The 25,440-nt window shown below is 39.0% G+C and overlaps 1 protein-coding gene across 5 annotated transcripts in view; it reads left to right on the forward strand.

Annotated features, from left to right (window-relative positions):
- piezo2b (piezo-type mechanosensitive ion channel component 2b) overlaps positions 1 to 25,440 on the forward strand; it is an 82,319-nt gene that overhangs the window by 24,503 nt on the left and 32,376 nt on the right. For 4 of the 5 annotated variants that reach the window (XM_014019968.1, XM_014019965.1, XM_014019964.1 and 1 more), the window contains exons 5-18: positions 712 to 874; positions 3,433 to 3,706; positions 7,315 to 7,528; positions 11,272 to 11,446; positions 15,410 to 15,529; positions 15,948 to 15,983; positions 16,409 to 16,526; positions 17,637 to 17,806; positions 18,620 to 18,850; positions 19,050 to 19,170; positions 19,836 to 20,032; positions 20,181 to 20,329; positions 20,600 to 20,773; positions 24,153 to 24,430. In XM_014019968.1, the coding sequence (XP_013875422.1) occupies positions 712 to 874; positions 3,433 to 3,706; positions 7,315 to 7,528; positions 11,272 to 11,446; positions 15,410 to 15,529; positions 15,948 to 15,983; positions 16,409 to 16,526; positions 17,637 to 17,806; positions 18,620 to 18,850; positions 19,050 to 19,170; positions 19,836 to 20,032; positions 20,181 to 20,329; positions 20,600 to 20,773; positions 24,153 to 24,430 (2,420 nt within the window). The remainder of the gene's footprint in view (positions 1 to 711; positions 875 to 3,432; positions 3,707 to 7,314; positions 7,529 to 11,271; positions 11,447 to 15,409; positions 15,530 to 15,947; positions 15,984 to 16,408; positions 16,527 to 17,636; positions 17,807 to 18,619; positions 18,851 to 19,049; positions 19,171 to 19,835; positions 20,033 to 20,180; positions 20,330 to 20,599; positions 20,774 to 24,152; positions 24,431 to 25,440) is intronic. The other variant, XM_014019966.1, reaches the window with a different exon arrangement.

Consider the following 25,440-nt stretch of genomic DNA (forward strand, 5'->3'; position numbering starts at 1 on the left):
CTGTCAAGTTGTTTAGCTGTCTAGCTGTTTAGATGTTTAGCTGTCAAGTTGTTTAGCTGTTTAGATGTCTAGCTGTCTAGCTGTCTAGCTGTTTAGCTGTCAAGTTGTTTAGCTGTCTAGCTGTTTAGATGTTTAGCTGTCAAGTTGATTAGCTGTTTAGCTGTCTAGCTGTCTAGCTGTTTAGCTGTTTAGCTCTCTAGTTGTTTAGCTGTCTAGCTATTTAGCTGCCTAGCCTTTTTGCTATTTAGCTGTCTAGTTGTTTAGCTGTCTAGTTATTTAGCTGTAGCGTCCAGCTATTCAGCCATAAGTAAGCTGTAGCAGCTTTTAGACAAACTCTGTAAATGACTGTCTTCACAGTCTTGTGTTTTATTGTGAGATCTCGGATGACGTGCTGAGGATGACTCTCAGTTACCTCTGCACCAAAATTAGCTCAATATCTGTGAAACTGACTAAGTTTTAAAACATTTGTGTTAAATAATGTCAGTGCTCATCGTCTGTGTTGCTACTCCCACAGTGACTCTCAGCTACTACCACACTAAGGTTCAGCTCAGTGTCTGTGACACTGCTTGGATTGTAACCTCTTTGGTGTTTGGTCACTGAGCTGTGGCGGCCATTTTGAATGGAGTCAACAGTACCCAGCTGTAGATGTGCATCCAGAGATCACTACTTGAGAGTTTCTCCTCGTGTCATCTGTTTTCTGTTTGTCCGCAGCGTGATCGGTGCCGACCCGGGGAACGGTATCCGGGTCTTCATCCCGGACATCGGCATGTTCATGGCCGGCTTGGCCATCTGGCTGCTGTGTCGCAGTCTGGTCCAGAAGAGGCCGCCTGAGGACATGGCGCAGTACAACGCAGACTTCGAGGCAGAGGATCAAGTGGGTTCTGTTTGTGCTGACGTCCGTCTCTTCAGATAATGTTTAGAAGGAAACATGACGGTTAATGATTCTGTATAATGAGCACCAGGCTCCATTAAACAGCAAAGATATACATGACATAAAATTAATAAGGAGGAAGCTGCTTGTGTTCAATAAGTTTCCTTCAGGCATTATATTTTTAGGTTTAATTGTTTTTACACAAAGAAGAGACAAACTACCTCAAGGCATTTTATTCTGAAGGAACATCTGGACTTTATGTTCAGTTCACCTATAGTTTCTGTCATTATTTGGATTAAACTTGAGTAGATGTTGGAYGCTGTGTGGATTAGGAGAAACCATCTGGACCTCGGTGTGTTTGGAGACATTTGTTTTCACAAAATTTAAGTCTGGAGTAAACGATTAGCATCTCGAAGAGGAAACATCTCAGCCTGTTTGAAGTAAAATCTCTCCAAACACCACAAAACCCAGACATAAGTATTTCAGCACAAACTTTATTTTTTACAGACTTCAGGACTAAAAGCATGAAGGTTTGAAGGAGTTGAGTGTGGGAGTTTGTTAAAATTTCCTCATAAAATAGATTAAAATAAAAAAAAGTTTCTGGTGACAAAGTAAAGTTTGAGGATTCAAACTAAGAAGAAATGTTTCTAATAAATAGCTTGAAGTTTTTTTGCAGCTGTTTCTGTTGTGTTGAGTTTTTGAAGTGGGGTTTTGTGGAAAAGTTATGAGCAGTCAATATCTAACCTGCTGTAGATGACTTATTTAATGGTTTCAGTTTGGAGATATTGGGTGCTGTAACAACACAAATCAAAATGAAAGGGTTTGAAAATTTTTTCCATCCATCCATCCATCCATCCATCCATCCATCCATCCATCCATCCATCCATCCATCCATCCATCCATCCATCCATCCATCCNCCATCCATCCATCCATCCATCCATCCATCCATCCATCCATCCATCCATCCATCCATCCATCCATCCATCCATCCATCCAGGACCGACACAAAGTAATACCACAAAAGTTCCACTGATTTATCCTTTCAATCTCTGACTCCATTTTTCTCTAATTTCTGAACAAAACCCCTGAAATAATTCAACTCCTTCTCGAGTCAACACCTCACTCCCAACCCAGAGAGAGAATTTTTAATTTCCTAAGCAACCTTTGAGCCTCAAAAATTAAAAGTTTTAAACTTACCAAATAAAACAGCGATTCCACCTGCGTTTCACCCTCATTCTGACTGGATTAACGAGTTAATGTCGGATTAGGGCCAAGATGTTTTTTTACTGTCTCCAGTTTCAAAATGTTTGCAGTGTTACAGACAAATGCTGATTAATCAAGTTTTACATTGTTGTCAATTTTGCACATCTATTACTTTATTAAAGTAGAAATATTATTTCTAGGGAAGTGCTTGAAAGGCTATAAAATGTTTTAAGAATAGAGTTTTATAAGACAATAAAAACCCACTTTGGTCTTGGCCCCACTTGAACTATTATCTTGTTATTCTGCAGAAATAAACTTTATTTATTACAATTACTCTCATTCAAAAAGCTGTCCACGGCATGTAAGATGTTATTTGTTTGTAACATTTCCACAGAACCCCAACTATTGTTGCATTTGTTAGAAAAAACCTTCCTAAAGATGTTTTTATTAGTGAATATATAATTTTTCAGCTGATGAGGCGTTGCAGCTGTGGATCGACTTCCCTCCCGTTTATTTTCTCGTTATTGACTCGGTGGTGAACGAGGTCGTGCCCTTCCGATGCCTCTTCATTAACTCTGTCCTCACTCTTTTATTTAAACCTTAAAATTTTTTTTGTTGTTTGTTTGTTTCTGAGCACTAACGTCTTCATGAAAAAATAACACATTTTCCAGACTCTGTTTATTAACCTCTCGGTCCCTCTGACCAGCCATAGCTGTGAAACTGGACACTTAAATGAAGCTTTATGTTTACAAACAGCAGCGAGCTGATAAGGTTTAATTATCACCGTGTTGCTATAAAAACGGTGAATAAAACCAGCTGCTCAAGCTCTCAGTCCACACCGAGCCTCGCAGGCCGTGAGGAAAAGGAGTTTAAATGTAAAGTAATAATTAAAAAAATCAAAGCTCTTTCATGTGAGAGTTGATGCTTTGGAAAACAGCCTCCGTCCTCTGCCAGGCCCTGCCTTCCCTTTATGACTCAGTCTTTATATATATAAAAAAAAACATTTTTGGCTTTGAGTGCTCTGGCTGGCCCAGATGGCACGGCTCCCTGGGAAACACCAGAAACTAATCTACGACAGCCGATGTTGCAAATCGAGAAGAATTCAAACCGCCTGCTTCTCCGGTTGTTTGGAACTTTATGGGTCGAACTGAATGGCTCACTTGTTATTTCTGTTTTTTTATTGAGACCATAAAGAAAAGAGAGTTGTTTAGAAATAGCAGCTTAATGTAAAACTAAGTTCAGGTGTGTTGAAACGCACACACAGGAGCGACGCGCTGGGATTATTACGCTAACTCTACCTGTAGGAAACGGTCTTCAGCACCACGGAGAGCTCTGACCACGCGTCTCTGTTTGAAAGGAGGACGAGGAGAAGCCCAGCCTGGACGATGACATCCTGCTGGAGGAGGACCTGGAGGCGGGCTACGAGGCCGAGGAGGACGAGGACAACGACGAGCTGTACGATGAGGAGGAAGAGGAGGAGGAGGAGGAAGAAGAAGAGGAGGCCAAAGAGAGCGCCAAGATGAAGGTTCTGCGGCTGGTGGCGGAAGTGGCTTCAAAGGTGAAGGAGGTCATCGGGAACTTGATCACCACCGCGGGGAAAGTCGTGGTCACCGTCCTGCTGGGCATGACAGGTGGGGCTCTCTGTTGGTGGGTGATGATGTTTGTGTTTGAAAGCAAAACATCTCAAAAACTTGATGGGGTTTGATGAAACATCAGTGTCACTCATTAACTTTTAAAGCCAGCTCAGTTCAAGATGGCTGCCGCAACCAACAACAAAGAGACTATAATTCAGTCAGTAGCTGCGTTTCCATTTACCATGAAAATGTGCAAATTAGACTTTTGAAAAAAAATTAGCTAAATGGAAACACATCAATTTCGACAAAATGTTTTTGCGCCAAGATGAGGTGGTTTTTCGGCCGTATCAAAATTGGCGTTTTCCGCAAAACTTCAATGGAAACACTTTTTTCACATCACAGGAGTCACATGATCAACAACTGGCTGTTTCTACTGGCGAAAAATTTGACGAAGAAGAAAACAGGAAGTAGAAGTAGTAGTAAAATCACCGAAGTAGTAAAAGAAAGTAGTAAACTCATGACTACAGTTTCCCAAAAACGTCTTATACATAGCTGCTCCCAAGTATAACGGGCTTGTCGTTCGCAAGCCTCAATAAGACGCCGACGTCTACTCTGATGGCTGATGATGAGCGCTAGTGTCGTGGTAGTAATATGCATGTTTACATCCGTTGCCGCCATGTTTGTAATGACTTACCGCGAAAACAAGCATATTCACGCTTGACTTTAATAGCATTTCTTACTTAATAGAAACACCGCAATTGCGAAACTGTGTTTTTCGACATTATTAAAATATCGACAAAGTTTTGCGCACATTTGCAATGGAAACACAGCTAGTTTTATAGATATTGAGGTAAAATTTGGTGTGGTAGTAGCTGAGAGTTATTCACAACACATACTCAGAGAACATATTATAATGACTTCAACTCATTTCTACAAGATGTAGGAATGCTAGAAGAGATTCACCAAATGTTTGGCCTGAGATCAGTAACGGCTGATTTTCACCTTGATTGTCATGGATCTGTGACCAATGGAACAAATCCTAAAAATGATCATTACTTTTTTCTTGTTTTGAAATGGTCAGTACTGAGAAATACGTTTCTCTGAATGCACCATCCCATCAGCATAGCAAGAAATCCACAAAAAACATCATGTCATCATCGGCGTAGATGATTTTCTTTTTAGAAAGTATTGTATTTATTTATGTATAATGTACCCCTTATTTTTTTTTAGCTTAATAAGCATAAAAATCTATCCCTGGTGTATAATGCTACCTCTAATTCCATATATACTTTAGGATGGTTCAGTCTGTTGTGTACTCTGGTGGGGACACACACATCTGTGTGTGTTTGTGGCTGCTGAGGAGGATCAGCATGATCTTCTGGCTCCACGTCACTGAAAACAATCTGCTGAGGACAGAGGGAATAATGATGATTTATCCCTCAGGTCACAATATTTTAGTTATGTATGAGAAAATGTTTAATCTTATTGTGGTAGTACATTAGAAAACCGTCAAAATTTACTCTTGTGTATAACGAGCCAACTTTATGGATGGTTTTTGTGGTTGAATATTTTTCATTGTACATCCATAAATACAGTTTTTCTTTTAAAATGCCTGTGACATGCCTGTCCTTCAAATACAAAAAGTAAAAAAAAACATCTTTATACTTAAGAAAATTGGCATAGTACACATGATTTTACCCATTTTGTCACATAACTGGCGTATTTTTGTTTGAATTTGGCTCAGCCTATGTGAAACAGGAAGTGACATCAAAGGGGAACTCGTTAATAAAATAAACTAGCTGGTCTCTGTTTATTAAAACAAAATTATTTAAACTTTAACTCTTCTTCGTCTCTCTTTGATAGCGACTAAAAATAATCTAAAGAAACATCAGATTCTTCTCTACAGTCTGTTTTGTTAGCTTTTGTAACAAAACTCTGTCTAAATGCTGACATTCCCCTTTGACATCACTTCCTGTTTTTTCACATGCAAATGTCTCAACAACTGTTCATCTCAGCGACATGAAATTTGTTTTGAAATATGTTATCAATGTTATCTTTCCAAAAATGCATTCATGGTTATTACGAAAACTTGATGTCACAGGCCCTTTAAGACATCAGATCATCTTGAACTCTAATGAGTTTGTGAGTCCACAAAACCAAAATTGGTGCATCGCTAAATGCTAGACCTTTAATTTACAAATCTTTTATTTTTAACATTTAGTTGAAAATTTCGTGATATACTCCAGGAAATGAAAATGTTACACTTTTTCCAAAACAGGCGTTTAATTTCCTCAGAACGAACAGAGAGCTCGATGGATTATTAAAAAGTCCATCAGTCGTTTAATCGCCTTCTGCAACTTTCCTCAGCTCTTGTATTGCCACTCGAGTCCCTCCTCCTGTGGAGAGCGGCTCTAATTTATCAGTTTCCATCTCATCTTTGCTCTCAGTTCATCTGGAAATGTCTTTAAGAGCTTTCCATTAAGCTCAGACTGGATCTCTGTCCGGTGTTTTGTGTGGAATCGTTTTTCCCACCGTCCTATTTTACTACGTTTATTTAATCTTTTTATTGTTTTTAATTGTTGCTTTGGTTCTCAGTTGTGTACAAGTAGTGCCTTACTTCATAGGTTGGCACTTTTTAAATCCTATAAATAAAACTTGTTTATAGTAAAAAAAAAAAGTATATATAAATCTCAAGTTGCTTTAGTTTTTTTAATCAGTTGAGGTTTGCTTTTAAGCATTTAAAACATGTAATTCTCTGTAGTCACCTGATCTGTCAGATTATTAAAATATTTACATTATGATAAATGTAAAAGATAAATATATAAATAAATAAATAAGAAATAAATTAATGTTTATTGATACCATAGTTTTTGCTCCAAAATTAATCTTTTAGATCTTTTTAAATGAACACATTTTCCCTGCCTGTTTTCTCCAGCAGCAGGCTGTAAATATGGATCTGCTTAAAAGTTTTAACGCCGATAAGATTGAGAATTAAAAGCACATAACAGACCACATCCTTTTAATAATGATAGATTAAAAGAGCAGAAAATGGCAAAGATCAGTAGAATTATTGCCCATCTGAGAGGAATTAGTTTGTGGGATGAAGTAGTTTTTAACATAACGTTTGTGATCATTCAGCAGGACAAATATTCTTTTATAAAGTTAAACTGACTCAGAACAGAATCTAACAGCAAAGGATGGTTTGTTGGGTTATTTATGATTATCGCACCATCTAAAACAGAAAAAAAAAACAACGGAATAAAACAAAAGTTCATCCTGATTTATTCCAAATGGTGCCGTTTGAGTTTACTCCGGTAGTTTTCCAGATGTACAAGTCTACATTTTACTTAAACGTCTAGTTAAACAAATGTGAGAGTAAATATTCACTAATTTATAAAAAAAAAAAGCACTAAATGACAATGATCATCTTTAACAAAGATGTTTGGAAGTTAAAAAAGAAAAACGTTGTGGTTTTATGAACATATGCAGAAGAACTAAAGTGAAGTTATTTATTAATAAACTCCAGATTCAGTTACAGAATCAAAACTTCAAACTAGTTTAAAACTGAAGAAACTCTTTAAAATCAAAGTCGGGATTAAAGTAAAGAGTGAAGACGTCTCTTCTTTCCCCTCATCTCCGTCTCTGTTTTGTTTTCGTTCCTGCAGGGATCATGCTGCCCTCGCTGACGTCTTTCGTTTACTTCTCCGTCTTCCTGTTCCTGTGCACCTGGTGGTCCCTCTGCCGGACCTTCAACACGCTCATCTTCAGCTGCATGTGCGTCCTCATGGCCATCTTCAGCGCCGGCCACCTGGTGGTCCTCTACCTGTACCAGTTCCAGTTCTTTCAGGAGTCCATCCCGCCTGAGGACAGCTTCATCAGGTCAGACACGAGGAGGTCCCCTCAACCAGCCGTTTGATCCGTTCCTGGTTTCGCCGTATTTGTTGCGTCATTTAAACTCTAATAAATATTTATTTTTTTTATAAAGTAAAAGCTGCTCCGACTGGCATCACTTCGATTTGAGAAGCAGAGGTTTGTTTCTCTCCGGGTCAGCCGTCGTGATTTATTATGCATGAGCGAAGACCCTACGGACTTCCTGCGGCGGCGGCGCTGAAACTCTGCGGTCGGAGCGAAGCCACTCTGTTGTAAACACACTCAGAGCTGCGAAGAGAAAAATAAAACAAAACTGAGAATTTAAAGACGATGAAACCCTGTTTTTCCTCCAGCTTTAGAGTTCACTCAGATTGGATAGTGCATTTTAATGTTTTTAATTTCTTTTAAAAGCTTCAGATTGGATTGACTTTAACTGCTCTGCTTCTTAATTAATTTATTTATTAAAGCACTAATTAATCCTGTCAGAAGTGAAATACGTCTCTAATCTGAATCTTTGTACTGTTAAAAATGATGCTGAAACAAACATGACTGAAGGTGGGATCACAAAAAAAGGATCAAGCGGCTAATAACTGAATTATTAAAATTATTAACTGAATTATTAAAATTATTAACTGAATTATTAAAATTATTGACTGAATAATGATCATTTAACTGCATTGCTATCTTATTTTCTTGTTGCAGATTATTGGGATTATTTTAGGCTGTGATTTCATTCACAATGACATGAAACAAAGTGTTTAAGATTCAATTTTGGGCAAATAATGAACTCTTTACTAGTCATAATTATCTACAAATTATAAATTATACTCTAGATAATGCATTTTGTTAGCATATGTAATAATCATCCTGTTCTTTTTTTTTTTCCAGAGTAATACATGCAGCTAAATGTATTTATTAAATGTTTTTTGGGGAGGATTTCAGGGAAAAAAAATTATACACAAAAATATTCCTGCTATTTATTCAAATGATAATTGTAATCATCTAAAATGACAAATACTTTTAAATTTTCTTAATCAGAATCAAAACTGTTTTGGTTTAAACGAGTAAAAACCAGTTTCATGCAGTAAAAGTGTGTTTATAGCTACTTTACCTGAAGTGAATAAAACTACAACGTACAACAAACAAACAAACAAACAAAAATGCATTGATGAAAACTAAAGCACCTTTATCTTTAGGATTTATAAACACTAGAAGTGTTTTTAATAATGAAAATATCAATTATAATAACATTTTTAAAACAAACAGCACAGTAAAAATGACTAATGTTATAAAAACTGTGGTAAATTGTAAAGATAGAAAACATCAAAAACTGCTAATATAGCTAAGTTTCATGTAATTCTTTCTTCTGCTTTACAGACTAAATGAAAAATGAATCATTCTGTCATAAAATATGAAGTAGGATGTCTGTAATCATAATAATAATATTAATAATAATGATAATGATGATAATAATAATGATAATGATGATAATAATAATGATGATGATGATGTGTCTTTTACACATTGTTTCACTGCGGCTGCTTTAGAGAAGCTGCTGTATTTTTGTCCTTGGTGTTGCAGAGTTTAATTGATTTTTTTCCTCTTTTTTTTTCATTTGAAAGCTGCTGCTGTTTGTCAGGAATCAAGCTATTTAAAGAAATATATGTCTGAAAATGCTTGGAGCGAATGCCACGTCCTCGCCATCCCTCTGCCGCCGCTGGCAGATGAGCTGCTCTTTAGCTGAAATGGACTCAATCTGTGGTGACAGAAATAGTGACAGTTTTTCATCCAGGAAAGCTGGGCTTGTAGTTCCTTTCTTTAATGGCAACATTTCCTTTATTTTTTTTTGTAATGAAAACACTGTTTTTTTGGTGAGAACAAATGGCAGTTAGTGTTGTTGATGAGAGAAAATCTGTGAAAACAACCTGTGAATCTGACATGAGGTCAAGAAAGGACATTAGTTTTATAACCAGAGGTCTGAGCTGCAAGACTCAAAACCGCAAGAAAATAGCTAATTTTCTTTAGCCGCAGTCCCAGAAACCTGAGTGTTTGAGACCATTTAACCTGCGAGCAGTGGTGGGCACAGGTCTGCTAATCTGCTAATAGCAGAACTAGCTTCTCATTTAGCCGATTAGCTTTATTTTGCTAACACTGTAAGTCGTTAACTGACAGATTAGCTTCTGTTAAATTAGATGCTGCTAATATTAACTGTTTTCATGCCATTTATGTCAAATTAAATAAAAATGATCTCCTTTTACAAGCAGTGCTGGAAGTGTCACAGTGTTTGTGGCACATAGCATCTTTAGCAGCTACATTTCAAACTAAGAGCATCAAATATAACATTTAACAATATTGAAATAATGAATACAAAAAAGACTACGAATAAAATATGGCAGAGAAGGTATTTAATATTTGTTGTTTAAATATAAAATACAAACTCAAAGAAATGCTTTTATTCTGAAGGGCAGACTGCAGTTATCACAAGTTAGACAGAGCTTTGCTAAGCCGTTTAGCATTAGCAAAGCTAAGATTGTTTAGCAGATTAGTGATTAGTGAACTTATTTGTTAGCTGTTTGCATCACTGCATTTTTTTATTTCGCATCCTCAGCTCGGCGTTACAGTGAAGACTTTAGGGGTGGGAATCTATTACTATCTCACGATTCGATTCAAAATAGATTTTTTAAATTCAAAACTCAGTGTGAGCCCATTTGTCATGTTCCTAAAGTGCTTCATCTTCATTTTGCACATTTTGCACACAGTGAAGCTCATGTCAAACTCAGACTCATTCAGTAAAGAACCCTTGTAAATGAGAATCACGATTCTGATTAAAAATGATTTTTTGGTGCACCCTTAGACTTAAACTTTTTATACAAAAAAAAAGTGTCTCTCCAAATAATCTTAAAGTTTGAAACTATGGCAGATTGTCAGGACAGGGTCTGCTGCTGAGGCGCCGAGAGGCCCGGCTTCCACTCCACTTCCTGCTCTCTTGCCCCACAATGGAAGTCTCTAAGTCACGTGACCGAGCCGGCCTTCCTCGGGCCGTAAGATGAAACCGCTCAGGAAGCGCGCCGGACTCGGCGGGGGCTGTCGCTCCTCCACATGGCATAAAGGAAACGTCTCGGGAGGCTTTTTCAATCCGAGCATTCGTCACTCGCAACGTCAGCGCAGTTCCTGAGCAGATCGACAAAGTTCATCTGCTCAGGAAAGGAGTGAAACGGACGACATCCTTCGTTGGACAGACAGATTCTTACCCTGTTCATTGTTCATTTCAAGGTTAAGAGATTTGAATGTAGAGATTGTTTTTCTCTCTGAGTAATAAAACCTGAGAATTATTGACATTTCGGATGCTAAAGATAAACATTTAAACTGTTATTGCGGCTTTCATTTATTAATGCAAACAAATAAGTATTTTATCTTAAATGAAAGTGTTGAAAGGTTCTAGGTTGTGAGGTAGAAAAAGCCTAACGTGCATGTTTAAATAAATACTGAAGTCAGAATTAACTAAAAAAACTAGCCTCAAATAATAAATACAATTATTAACATAGATGTTTAATAAAAATAAACAGCATTAATTAAATCTCAACCAGAAAAAATAGTTATTTTCATTTAAATAAAAATGCAGAAAACCATTACCAGTGTGATTTTATTATTTGTTTTCGGTAACGTCTTGTTTTTATCGTTTGATTTAATTCCTTTTTGGTCATTGCATCTTTTTTCCTTTACATGGGTGCTTCCTCGTGTCGTCTCTGCAGAGTTTTTGGCATCGCCCCCATCGTTCAGACCAACTGCTCCTACACGTGGAAGCTCATTGTGAGCCCGGAGCGTAAGTGGTACCACTTTGTCAACCCCATCATGCTGCTGATTCTCTATTACACCCTGGCCACACTCATCCGCCTCTGGCTGCAGGAGCCCATCGACCAGCTGATGGTGAGCGCAGCAGACACAACACCGGGGCTCGGGCCTGTTTTTAGTTCACCAGGTTTGGGGATATTTTTAGTTCAAGATGTCGATGCTCTTCTTTGTGTTCAACAATGTTTATTGGCGGTTTCTGGATCTTTTAGGACATGTTGACGTTATTTAAAAAAAGAGATAAAGCAACTTGATTCTGAACGGACAGAGGTTGAGTTAGTTAAGTCCTAATTACTGTAATGTTCTGTCATTCAGCTGTCACTTCCTGATTTCAGGCTGTCAAACCCATTAACACCGCCTCCCCATCCACTCGTGTAAATACAGGAAACGATTAAGCGGAGGGAAGAAACAACTGATCGTATTATATGCTGCTTAATAACAGATTATCACCTCCTGGAAAAAAACGAGATTTAACAATTAGGCCCGACTGTTAAACTCAAGTGTGAACCACGATGGACACGACAAACTAACGTTCAGGGTAGATCAAAAGATTTCAGGACCGTTGATCAGCCGTGTGAAGCTGATGTGTTATCTGATGGCTCTTTAGAAAAACGGCCACACAGACCAGTTTTTATGCTGCCTCTCGTCGTCCCGCGCAGACTTGAGCTTCCGCGAAGCGAGCGTCGTGGAACCAAAAGAGACGTAGAGCTAGGGTTAGGTTGAAATTGTATCATGTGCAAGTAAAACCGCCTCCATAAGGGAGAGGTTAGGTTAAACCAAGCCAAACTTAGAAGTTAAAAACAAATCACGTCAGTTTTTTAAAACCTCAAGCAGCTCTAGTTGATGTGGAACACGAAGCGTTAACTGTGTGATGAACGTCTACCTCGTGTCGCTTTCAAAATGTAATAAATTAACTCGAGTTTAACAACTCGCTTTGTGGTTTAACTGTTTTTTTTAAACTAAAGTACAAAACTGCTGTGTCTTTATTTCCGTGGTGGTAAATCCTGCTGCTGGTTGGTTAGATGTCGTCTCTTCATGCTTCGTCACGTCAACAGTTGACTTTGACTTCCCCTCACCGCCTCGACCCGTTCTAAAGCCTCACCGAGGCAACCTGAGGGCGTCTGAGTTCTGGACTTAGACGTTTAGTGAAAGAGCCTCGAGACTCTTTTGGTCTAACTTTGATAAAACAGAAAGAAATAAAAAAATAGAGACACTTCAAATTGAGGCGACCGATATTTCTGGAATTCTGCACTGATGTGGATGTTAAAGTGCCTGTGACATGCATAGCCATGAAATACAAAAAGTCAAAGAAAATATATTTATATTTAAGAAACTTGGCATAAAACATGTGATTTTACTCATTATATCACATAATTGGCATATTTTCTTTTGAATTTGGCTCAGCTAAAGTGAAACAGGAAGTGACATCAAAGGGGAACTCTTCAAGAAATAAAACTCTCTGTTTTTTGTTTATTTAAACAATATTATTTGAACTCTGACTCTTCCTCATCTCGCTCTGATAGTGATTAAAATGATCTAAAGAAACATCAGATTCTTCTCTACAGTCTGTGTTGTTAGCCGTTTTAGCAATGATCTGTTTACATGCTAACATTCCCCTTTGACATCACTTCCTGCTACTCCATATGCAAATATCTCAAAAACTGTTAATCTCAGTGGCGTGAAACATTTTTTAACAATATGTTATCAGTGTTATCCTTCCAATAATACATTCATTGTTATTACAAAAATTGATGTCACAGGCACTTTGAAGCAAGGGCTGCGCCTAAAATATCAGTGGATGCAAAGGATTCAGAGACAAAGAGTTGGACACTAATAATAAAAAAGTAAATAACTATTTCAGTCAGCTGTCTACAATCATCTTAAGACACCCATCTTGCTGTTTGACTCAAATCTGTGTATTTATGACAATAGAATATGATAAATTATATTATTCTTTGCTCACTGTGCAACAGAAGGTTTTGCTCTTACTTAAAAACTGCTGTGAAACGACTGCAGAGTAAAATTTTCTCCAACATTGTCACTTTCATAAAGACCAGCCTCGGTTTTCCTTCAGCTCTGAGCTCCAGGCTGGGCTCCTCCATCTTATAATGGAGTTATAGATCAGTGTTTTTATAGAGGGGTCAATACTTCCCTTCAAACCTGTGGGGCTGTATGCATTATCGACCCGCCCCCCCCTCAGGAAAAACTGTGTGTCTGTGTGTTTTTACCTACTCTTACAGTTTAGATTAGAGGCTAATAATAAAACATGATTGGTTGTCTAAATCAGCAGCTGATAGGTTTGTTCAAGGRTAGAGATGTCAGATTATGACGGACCTCCTCTATGCCAAAACCACCAGAACCAGTCTGYTGTTCTGATTTAGAGGTCGTCACGCAGGCTTTCAGGCAGGATTTAACACTTTCAAAGTTTTACGAGATTTACGAAGGGGAGCGGAGATTGTGGCAAAAACGCATTCCTCCATCCAAGCCGGTACGATTTATTCTCGGTCTTCTTCTTGGCTTCATGCTCGGTGCTGGATCCAAGTTTCGCCAAGGCCCAAGGCCCGCCCCCACCTTAAATCTGATTGGCTGTTAGGCCTTTCTGGTGTGTTTTTGAGAGCGAGAGAAATGTCTTTTAAAATCTCTGCGGAAGTGAAGATCTGCACGGAGCCATGAGGGCGTGGCCAACAGAACACCAAACAAAAACGAGTCTTAAGTTGGCAAAAATTAAAATGTGAATTATTTTATCAAAAAGAAAAAATAAGTAGGTCCTCTGGATGGGTTCTTCTTTAATGAAACGTTTCGTCTCTTCTCCAAGAGACTTCTTCAGTCCTAGGAGTTTCAGGTGAACTAATAAGCACTGCCTCCTCATGGTGAACAAACAGGTTGGTCACATGCTAAAGAGGACCATCAGCCAAACAACAGGTCATTAGTTCCTTGATTAGCTCTATTGTTCATAGAGGATCATGTGCTCCATCACCTGACTATCATTAGAGAAGAACCCGTCCAGAGGACTGACTTACTTTTCTTAATTATTTTTCCTTTTTGATTTTTCTACCTGGATTACTGAGACGCATCAGGACATGAATTATTTTAGTCGTTTTTTTCCCCTTCCCATTGGAAGTAAGAAAGGTTAGAATGTTTTTAAACATTGGATTATTTTTCAAATCTGAGGCGGTACTGATGAAGTCTACTTGTCTGATCAGGCTTTCAGGTAGGATTTTGAAAGAAGGGGTCGTCACCTTTGGCTTCATAAAATAATTGCGGTCACTATACGCCGCCTACAAMGTTTACAGAATTTACAGAGGAAAAAAAGACAGACATTTCTGTCTGTCGAATGTTCCTGAAGATCGGTGCGGTGCCACGAGGGCATCGTGATGCGTCACCAAGCTAAAGAAGGCGTCGGAAAAACCAAACAGGACATTCTTGTGACGAACCTCTACCTCTAATTCTGGTCATAAAGTGGTTTGGACAGGCTGGTAGTCGGATAGTTGCGCATTAACTTAGAATGAAAAGTAAGGAAATGTGTTTATGTTTTAACAATGCTTGTTGGGAAACATTTCATGTGCGCAATCCACACACCCTATTCTACTGCTCATCTCACAAATGCTTGTTCCTTACAAATGTGGCACCGTTTAAAAAGGTATTTAACAGGCTTTCCAGTGGTATAAGATTTATTGCCAAGAAGTATTGTTGCAACAATGAAATCATCTACCAAACACTCGTTTCCTTACTTTTTCTGCTAAGTTTATATTCAGGGGGTTATGTACAGTTGGCTTTACGTTTGGCCCCGATGGAGCATCAGCATCGTGGAAAAAGTCCTATTTCTGGTGTGAGTAGATTAACTTCACTGGTTATCAGTACTTTAAAATGTTGAAACCCGACGAGTCTGTCGAGATGAAAGTTATCGCCGTTTCCTCCTTGAAAAGGTCGTTCAGCTCCGCCTCGGACTCTGCGGGTTCTAAGATCACTGTGTGAACGGTCGGCGGCGCAGCAGAGGTCAGAGCATCAAACGGCGTCAAATCTCTGTTGGTGTTTTTTCAGGACGACAAGGACGACGGCGCGTGCGAGGAAGAGGAGCAGAGTGGAAACAGAACCAACAGCTCGGCCAACAGGAAGAGGCAGATGTGGTGGGGAGCTCGCCAAGGCACGGACGAGAAAAACGTACGTCGGGCGTAATGCGCAGCCGTCGATTGTTGGACCGTTTTGGCTGCTAACAAAGCAAATAACTAATTTCCTTTTGCCGTCGTTGCCTGAAACATTAACATGGTTCAACTTTAATTCAAAAATAGAGTAAAATGAAGCAAATCTTTCATATTTTAGTGAAATTGAAGTTTTAAGTTTCATAACAGACTCATCCCTGGAGTGACTTCAGAGCACACCGTCTCTCTCACACACTCCTACACACACATCCTGACCTTGTTGTTGTATAAACGTGTGCCTCTAGCGGCCACCCTCGTGCTTTTATAGTTCAGGATCGGAAGTCTGGATTTCCAGAGTGGCACCGTTCAGCTTTTGTTCCAGCTGATCAGCGTCTGTAACAGAACYGGGAGGTTAACGCCACTCTTTTCTCTCCTCCCAGCTCCTCTCCACGCAGGACCACTTCAGTACGACCGAGGTGCGGCCGCTCTGGATGTGTTTTTGAACCTCCTCGTCTTTGTCCCCCCCCCCATAGTCTTAACTTTGTGTAAGAAAACTGCTTTTCAGACTGCATCCTCGAACACAGCCCAGGGTTGTTTTTAATAAAGTGACTGTGGCAGCATGAAATGTGTATTTTTAAAAAGTACAGAAAAGGCAGAGTAATTAAATAAAATGACATGCAGTGTGAAAAGTAGTAAAAGTAACCCTTCCAATGCCCCGCAAAGTCAAAGCATTTTAGTTTACTGCCWATTGGAAAGATCTGAAATAAAAAAAAAAGTTATGTTAGGATGACAAGTTGTTTTTTATTTTTGCCTTTGCAGGGCAGAGTGTTTTCCTGGTAATCCCGTAACAAACGTGTTCAGATCTTAGAAAAGTTTATTAAAGTTTTCCGATGTTCTGCAGGTGCTGCCCACCGCAAACGGGACGTCGTTCGACTTTGTGACTACTGAGAATGGACCGGTCTCCCTGGACCTGTACTCCACCCCCCAGTACAAACTGGACAAGCCTGAGGACGGCACAGGTCCGCATTTACCGATAAATTTAAAAAACAAACTGGGAAATAAAACGAAACTAGAGAATTTCAGTGAAGGCTTAATCCTGAAGGAGCTGAAAAAAAGGTTTAATAGCAAAACTGTTAATGTGAGTTACATTTGAATYGCTGACTTTTGCTGAAAGTGGAAAACAAAAGTGAAGAACCAGTAAAATCATAGCAAAAAATGTGTGAAAAAACTGAACTGGGCAGAAATGTAGCTAAAAATGTGGCTTAAAATGTTTAAACTACCAGAAAAAAAGAAAAAAAATGTAAATCTACAAACAAGTAAAAAAAATCAACTTAAGTTTAGATAAAAGATGGTAAAACATGCTGAAAAAGATTCACATCTGACCTTGACCTTTTATTTTGTGACCTTGAAATGATCGAAAAGCATGTTTGCTGAATTAAGCATTAAAAACCTGAAMATTATCACAAAACAGTGAAATCTACCTGAAAGAAAGCTAAAATTTGCTGAAAATTAGCTAAAAAGTGTAAATTAGCAGAAAGAAACTGAAGGAGTACCTTTGTTTAATCAAAGGAAAAAGCTGAAAAGATCACCAAAACATGAATTTAGATCAATTTAGCAACAAAACAGCTAAAGAGTAGCTGAAAAGGCAGAAAAAAAGAAAACAGCTAAATGAAGCGAAAAGGAGCAGAAAAAGCTTAAATTAGCAGGATGTAAAAAGAAGCACGTCAAAGCTCATATGAGCAGAAATAAGTTGAAAAAAATCTGAAAATTGCTGAAAAATGCTAAAAATTAACAAAATTAGTTTTTGTTATTTTTGAGATTGGTCGTGGTGGCCTGATTGGTTAATTGCTTTTCGTGGAGGGAAAGGGGAACCTTGAAATTGTTTCAACGCATAAATCTCGTTTTCATTTAAAGAGTTAAATAAAAAGAAAAACAGCAAAACAGAAAAAGTCTCCCTTTTAGACTTTTTTCAGATATCTTTACTCTCATTTAAACCAGATAATCCCAGTTTGATGGTTACAGTTTAGACCTTCACTCTAATTTAGCGTCAAATGAGTTTCCTCTGTATAAATGATTAAAACAATGTTTTTGTTTTGACTTTTTTTAACGGGAGGTCGTGTTTTTCACAGAGAAGAAAGACGAGTGCGTGTACGAAGTGAGTTTACCTCCGGAGGACTCGGCGCCGAAGGAGTCTGAGGACGAAGAGAACGAGATGAAGAAAAAAGGAGTGGGTGCGATGGTGAAAGTCTTCCAGTTCATCATGAAACAGAGCTACATCTGCGCTCTCATCGCCATGATGGTGGGCGCTCGGGATACATTTAACTCTGAATTTGTCTTTTTTTTTTTAAACTTAACTGAAAGGAAACATCTTAAAGTCCTTTTGTTGTGACAAAAGATTTTAAAACAAACCTGATATAACGAAATAACTGACTCAGATTAACTCCGTAAAGTGAATCAAATTCACCACCTTTAGTTCTAGTAGAAATCAATTAGATAATTTATTAAACAGACACTTTATGTGATTTAATTATAACTTGATAACACAAGATAGAGACCGTAGAGGTTTATTTTATTGCAATGCATTAAACAAAAAGATGATCCGAAGAGTTAAATTGTGCAAATTTGAACAGAATTGTATATGAAACATCTTGAGCAGGCATTGATAAAAAGTTAATCGGTGTATGGTTCATTCTGGGGTTTTTTTTCCATTTCAAAATAAAACAAGAAAAATAAAGCAGGTGGTTATTCATAAATGAATAAATAAATAAATAAAAAGACAAAAGCTAAATTGAAAAAAAGCTACATTTTTTTCCTTTTTTTATATTAAAGCAAAGACGAGCGTTGGATTTCATTTGTTACTTTCTGGCAGAAATGGAAATCATCATAGCCTGAAGTTACGTTTACAGTATCGCTACATAATAAAACGCCCACCGTAATTTTATTTTGGATTTAGCAAAGCAAAATCAAACACTGTGGATTTTTATTAATTCTGTTTTACATTTTTACATTTAGGTTTTGAAAACGATAAACCGAAGAAACAACAGTCTTTTTGTGATTTTATTTTGAAACAAAAAAMAAGAAAGAAGTAATGTCTGTTTTCCGCCCTCTGCAGGCGTGGAGCATCACGTACGTCAGCTGGCTGACGTTCGTCTTCCTCATCTGGTCCTGCGTGCTGTGGATGGTGCGGGACCGCCGACGCTACGCCATGCTGACGTCTCCCTTCATGGTGGCCTACGGTGACCTGGTCATAGTGCTGCAGTACATCTGGAGCTTCGAGACCATGGAGCCCAAAGCCGGCTTCTTCGTTAAGAAGAACAACCCGTTCCATTCGCTTTCATCCAAGGTGTGGGAGACRAAATATAACGAGTTTTTCTTCATGTCAAAGCTTCTTTTAGAATCACCCTAAAGACTTTACTGTTCGCAGCTACTCAACCTGATCCAGTGTTTTTATAGATACTTTATGTCACATTCTTCTGTTCTAATAAACATTATGTGTTTATAATTGAAGCTACAGCTGATTAGTTTGTTTCTTTTTTATCTAGATGATGTGTCTGGGGACTTTCTGGTTGCTGCTCAGACAAACACTTACAGAGAGACAACAGAAGAAAAAAGARGAAAGCGCAGGACTCTCAGACGTCTTCGTGGAGGACCAGAAGAAGAAGGGTAAGTCCAGCGGCTCTTTATTTTATTTAGCTAACGCACAGTGTGTCCTCGTGTGTTTTTAAAGGGATCCATGATTAGTTGTAACGTTAGACTTTATTTGATAAACATATATTTTAACTGTGAAATAAAGACTGTAAAAGTACTGTAGGATGTTTTTTTAAAATAATTTTTAAACTAAAATTTAAAAAATATATTACACGGACGGGGCCATTTTATTTACATGCAAAGCATTCTGGGTAAATGATGACGTGGATAGGTCCTCGGTGTGAGGCTGCTAGCGAGCTATATCCACCCTGAAGGTTAATCTTGGACAATATCTGACGATCGACTCTTTTAAATGAAACCAGAGAGCGTTGACAGAGAGGAGAAGGTAGAAATGACTCAGCCTGGAACTGAAAATATGGATGGAGGACCTCAGTTTAGCTTGTTTGTTGCGCTAGCACCGAGCTAATACCTACAAAGCAATATAGCGTCAGCGCTAAAGCTAACAGGCTAAGCTGAGGTTCTTCTTCCATGAAGCAGCTCTGTTGTCCTCCATCCATATTTTCAGTTACAGGCTGAGTCATTTCTACCTTCTCCTCTCCGTCAACGCTCTCTGGTTTCATTTAAAAGAGCCGATCATCAGATATTGTCCAATATATCAGCATCTCTTAATGCTTCTGTAGAGGAGGAGGCGGAGGAGGAGGAAGGAGGCGAGCAGGACATCGTGCACGTGCTCGGCAGTATGGTGATGGGGATGCTGGTCAAATACTGGATCTACATCTGCAGCGGGATGTTCTTCATCGTCAGCTTCGAAGGAAACATCGTCATGTACAAGATCATCTACATGATGATGCTGCTGGTCTGCGTGGCCGTCTACCAGGTACCCCAAACACCCAGAACTGAGACAAGCCTGGGTTTTTACAGTAGGTTTGGGTTTTCATCTGGTCTGACAGGAGAATTGCTGTAAATATAAATCATTTCAGGATCTGTCAGTATTTTTCCTGAGACGAAGTTCTTATGTGCTGCAGGTGAACTTCGAGTGGTGGAGAAAGATCCTGAAGTATTTCTGGATGACGGTGGTGATGTACACCATGGTGGTCCTCACCATCGTCTACACCTTCCAGTTTGAGGGCTCCAAAGAGGTCTGGATGAGAGCGCTKGGAGTAAATGAAAAAAGGTGAGCTGTGCTGAGTCATCCCAGGTCTGAGGAAACAGTTTAGTCATCAAATCATCATGTTTTTTAAAATATATTTAGCTAGAATTTGTTGTAGTAGCTGAGAGTCCTTCCCAACCCAGACTCCATCTTTATCTTGTGATTTTGTGTGCAGTCCGGCAGAACGGTACTAAAAAAGTATTTTTCTAAGAGATGACCTCAGTTTGCTTCAAGGATTAAACCTTTCACCTTCAACCTTTAAACCTTTTTCCTTTGATCTCAAATCTGACTCAGTCTGAAGGACCTGGGCTTGGAGACGTTTGATGTGCCCGAGCTGTTCACCAAGATCTTCATCCCCACCTCCTTCCTGTTGGCGTGCATTCTCCACCTGCACTATTTCCACCAACACTTCCTGCAGCTCACCGACCTGCAGGCTGTGGTAGCCAAAGAGGAAAGCACCATCTACAGGTGAGACGTCTGCTCTTTGATCCCAGACACTTTAAAAACAGACTTCACTTTGTTTTTACTTCAGGTTTAACGACTGAACTTTAATAAACAGCTGCACCAACAACGTTCTTTGGTTCTGTGTAGCTGTTTTTATCTCAAAACGTTGGGCTCGATCATGTTTTATTTTATCTTTTTTTTTAAATTTTCCAAATATTTAAAAGGATCCCCAAAATACTTTCAGATTTCTTCAGTTCCTTCAAAACTATTTTAAAATCTGCTTCAGTGTATTTGCTGTTTTTATTTATTTTTTTACACTTTTTCCCACAATTCTGCTACTTTCTTAGCCTTGATCTAATGTTTTACTTTTACCTTTTAGCTACCATTCTGCTTTCTTTAGTTACCATTTTGTTTTTTTATAGCTAAGGTTTTGCTACTTTTAGCTTTTAGGAACTGCTTTGCTCATATAATCAATGGTTTTGTTAGTTTTAACTACTATATTCTTTATTTTAAAATCTGTTTTGCTAAGTTTAGCTACTGCTCTAGTAATTGTAGCATCTGTTTTTTGCTCATTTTAGCTACTGTTTGGCTACCTTTGGCTTTATTGTACGCTTTGCTGAATGTAGCAACTGCTTTGGTCATTTAAGCAACGATTTTGATGTTTAAGCTACCATTAAGCTTATTTTAGCAACTGTTTTGGTAAGTTTAGCTACTGTTGATAGTTTTATTTGATCAACAGTCTCGTTTGCTGATGTTTTGCTAATTTTAGCTAACACTTCAGTAATTCTAGCATCMTTTTTTCTACTGTTTGACCTCTTCTAGCTTTGCTCATTTAAGTAACTTTTTTTTCTGCAGTTTTAGTCATTTTATTATCAGTTTTGAAAGGTTTAGCTTCTTTTTTTTGGTATTTTTGGCATCTGCTTTGCTAATTGTAGCGACCGCTTTTGCTCAGTTTTTGTTATTTTAGCTTGTGTTTTGTTGATTATTTAAGCTTGTTTTCTGCTTCTTTTAGTCTGTGTTTTGCTCATTTTTAGCCTGTGTTTTCGTAGTTTTCACTTTAACGACTCAGTTTTAGCTCCTTCAGTAGATTTCAGCTGTTATTCAGCACATAGCGGTGTCTCTAAGTACTTGTCTCTTTGTCTGGTTCTTTTTTTGCAACTTTGTGCCATAAATCCACATTTCAGTCAGTTTTGTGGAATGTTTTTTGTGGATTTCTTTTCTTTTCTTTTGTTTTCATGTTTCGCTGCTCAGTTCAGCCTCTTCTCTCTGTGACCTGCTGCCATCTTTCTCCTCTGCCACCTTTCTTTGTCGCAGCCATGCTAAAGTCAGCGGGCGTGTCTATTTGATCGTAAATAGGTGGGTATCTGCTCGCTTTCTTTGTGGCGTCAGTTCTCTTCTGAAGCCCCACGTCTTCCTTCCCTCTCCGAACTCTCCCAGTTGTTTAATTTGAAAGATGATGCTTCACTTTAACAATCTTCTCTTGTTATTTTTCCCATAACCTGGTTGGTTTTTCTTTTTCAGGATTTATGGAWTTTTTTTCTTTTTCTTTTTGCTTGTAGCCTTTTCAAGCTAAATCCTTCTATTCCTGACAGACAACTTGTTTCTCCAGCATGTTTGGATCTGCAAGAACTTCTTCCTCTCCAGCAATGATCCAATGATCGACACCTTGTTTGTATTCCGAGCCCCGGAACATCTCCCCCCTCCCCCACTCCCACCCGCTCCCTAAAGAAGCTCGCCTCCCCAMAAAGCTGCCAAACTCCTGTGCCCAGTTTCTATAAGACTGTGTGGATATTTGGTGATTTTTTTTTTTCAGGTTGTCCTCGTTGTTGACACTGATTTACTTTTTGTGTAACTTTTTATTTTCCTGAGCAGCATCAAAGAAAAAATTCCTTCCAGGCAGAGCAAGTAAGTGTGACGACTGGATGGCAGAATGCTTRCCTTTTGTATGCAGAAAACCATGACAGTGCTCCATTGCCTGAGGAGATGATAAATAAATTTAAAAAAAAAGATGAAGGGGAAATTACTCCCTTTAGCTAAAGGAAGTTCCTCTCCCATGATGAGATTGTTTCAAAGAATGCAGAAGGAATGTGTGCACTGCTTTGTCATTACAATGCTTGATCTGTCAGCAGACACAAAGCTGATGAATCCCATCTGATCATTTGCACTGGAGCTGTTTGAGTGGATGTAGTGGTTATATGCTTATGAGGACCTGTTTCTTTAAGGTGCAGCTTTCAGGGAAGGTCAATTCTGTTAATTATCTCTGCGTGCCTCTGCAGGTTTCTGAATGTACATTTACATCTCCTATAAAAATTCCTGACTTCATCCTGATAAGCTTAAAAATCCAGGTAGAAACATCTAACGAGGCTGAGTCAGGTCCTCTGAACGGGTTCTTCTAAAGGGGAGGAATGCATGTTTGAAAGTTGATTAAAGGAAGCCATTTGTCTGAGTTTACCTGCAACTTCTCAAACTGAAGCAGGACTTCAGAAGAAGGCGTAGACACTTARGGTGCTTTTCCATTGACGTTCCAGTCCAGTTCCAGTGGGTGTRTTTTGGGCGATTGGTGGAGGTGGTTTTTGGGTTTTTCAAAAAAAARAAGTTAATGYGCAAAATGAGAGATRGAAACACATTTRCCGAATAAGTTCTGAAATTTTAAAAATTCACTAAAAATTTGAATTAAAGTTGGATGGAARCAYGACTAATGTCGCTGCTACAATTGGAAAAAATGGCGCCTCAAGTTGTTGTAAAGGCAGCTCAGACAAAACCAGTGACTCCACCCCCTAGCCAATCAGTGACGTCGCATTTTGGTATCGACTGGGACCACAATGAAGTAGGTACTAAAAAAGGGCTGGTTCCATGGAACCAGCTCTTTTTTAGTACCTACTTCGTTGTGGTTCCAAGCGGTTTCAGTCGACACCAAAATGCAACGTCAGAACACTGTTCATCACTGATTGGCTAGGGGGTGGAGTCACTGGTTTTGTCTGAGCTGCCTTTACAACAACTCGAGGCGCCATTTTTTTTTCAATTGTAGCAGTGACATTAGTCGTGTTTCTATCCAATTTTAATTCAAATTTTTAGCAAATTTTTAAAATTTCAAAAGTTATTCGGCAAATGTGTTTCCATCTCTCATTTTGTGCATTAACTTTTTTTCAAAAAGCCCAAAAACCACCTCCACCAACCACCAAAACACATCCACTGGAACTGGACTGGAACGTCAATGGAAAAGCACCCGAACTGACCCGTTCCGACACCGACCGTACTGACACTACATTAAGTGGCACTAGTGGAAAAGGGGCACTGGGCCAAAGGTCAAATCCCCCCCCCCCCCTTTGCTGGTCCTCATGAGTATATTAATAAAGACGTGTGCAGGTGAACATGTGAGTGACTTCTCCTCCCGTCTCTTCAGACTGGTGGACCAGGATGGAAGTCTGGCGGACCTCACCATGCTCAGTGCGAGCTCGTTGGACGCCGTGCTGCTCCGGAACCGGCAGGTGGAGCAGCAGCAGCAGGAGGAGTGGAGCTCAGAGAAGGAGAAGGAGGAGCAGGCCCTGGTGGTGGTGATGGACACCGACACATCCAGCGAGAAACCCAGAAGCCTCTCAGATCAGCGCCAGTCCAGCACCGAGGACAGTCAACGTTGCAGCGCTGCGACTGAACCGGAACCGAGCACCGAGCAGAGTTCAGGTACCCAGGTTACTGCTTTAGTATTAATAAAGAGATTACCAGCTGTTTTTACTTGTTTTAGCTACTGTTTGCTACTTTTAGCTTTCATGACTGCTTTGTTCATTTAAGCAATGGTTTTGTTAAAGTGACAGAATTATTGAAATGGTAACAAAAAATAGCAAAACAGATGCTAAAATGAGCAAAACTAACATTTTTTTGCTACTTTTAGTTCCTGTTTAGCGACTTTTACTTTTTAGCAACTGATTTGCTCAATTAAGCAATGTTTTTTTAAATTTAGTTTTAGCTATTGTTTATATAACTAGCGTCAGTTTTGCTACTTTCTGTGAGTATTTGTGTAATTCTAGCATTTATTTTTCACTAATTTTAGTCACTGGTTTACTACTTTTAGCTTTAGCATCTGCATTGCTGATTGTAGCAACTGCTTTGCTTGTCTAAGCAATATTTGTTACTTTAGCTATTGTTTATGTAACTCTAGCATAGGCCTGTTGCGATAGTCAATAAATCAATTAATTGCACGATAAGTTATTTTGAGGTCGGTAAAAAAATGAGGACGATAAGTTTCATTTTCCTTCTTGTTGGTTTACTTCGTCTCTCTCCCTCTCTGAGCTCCGCTACACAGGAGCTCAGCTGACTCCTCCCCTCCTGTTTTCTTGGTGTCGGGAGGAGTGAACTCTGTGAGAGCTCGTAGCAATAACAAACTAAAGAAACGTTTCAAAGCAGAACGCGGCTGCTGCAGTGTCGGAGCAATTGCAGAGCCTGAAATTCACTGCGGGGAGACACAGAGAGAGGAGAAGGGGTGGGGGCTGAAACTCCCCCAGATCCGCGACAAACTCGTCAAGACTTTACCTGTATCTCCCAAAAATAACAGGAAACTTAAACGCACCATCTGTGTTTTAACAAAACACCCAAAAAAACCTGTAGCTGTCCCAACAACTCATGAGGAAAACTCTGAACTGTCTGATTTCCTCCCCCGCAGCGCTTTGACTGTCCCCTCCTCACACACACACACA

This window comes from Austrofundulus limnaeus, unplaced genomic scaffold (genome assembly GCF_001266775.1).
Source record: "Austrofundulus limnaeus strain Quisiro unplaced genomic scaffold, Austrofundulus_limnaeus-1.0 Scaffold237, whole genome shotgun sequence".
NCBI lineage: Eukaryota > Metazoa > Chordata > Actinopteri > Cyprinodontiformes > Rivulidae > Austrofundulus > Austrofundulus limnaeus.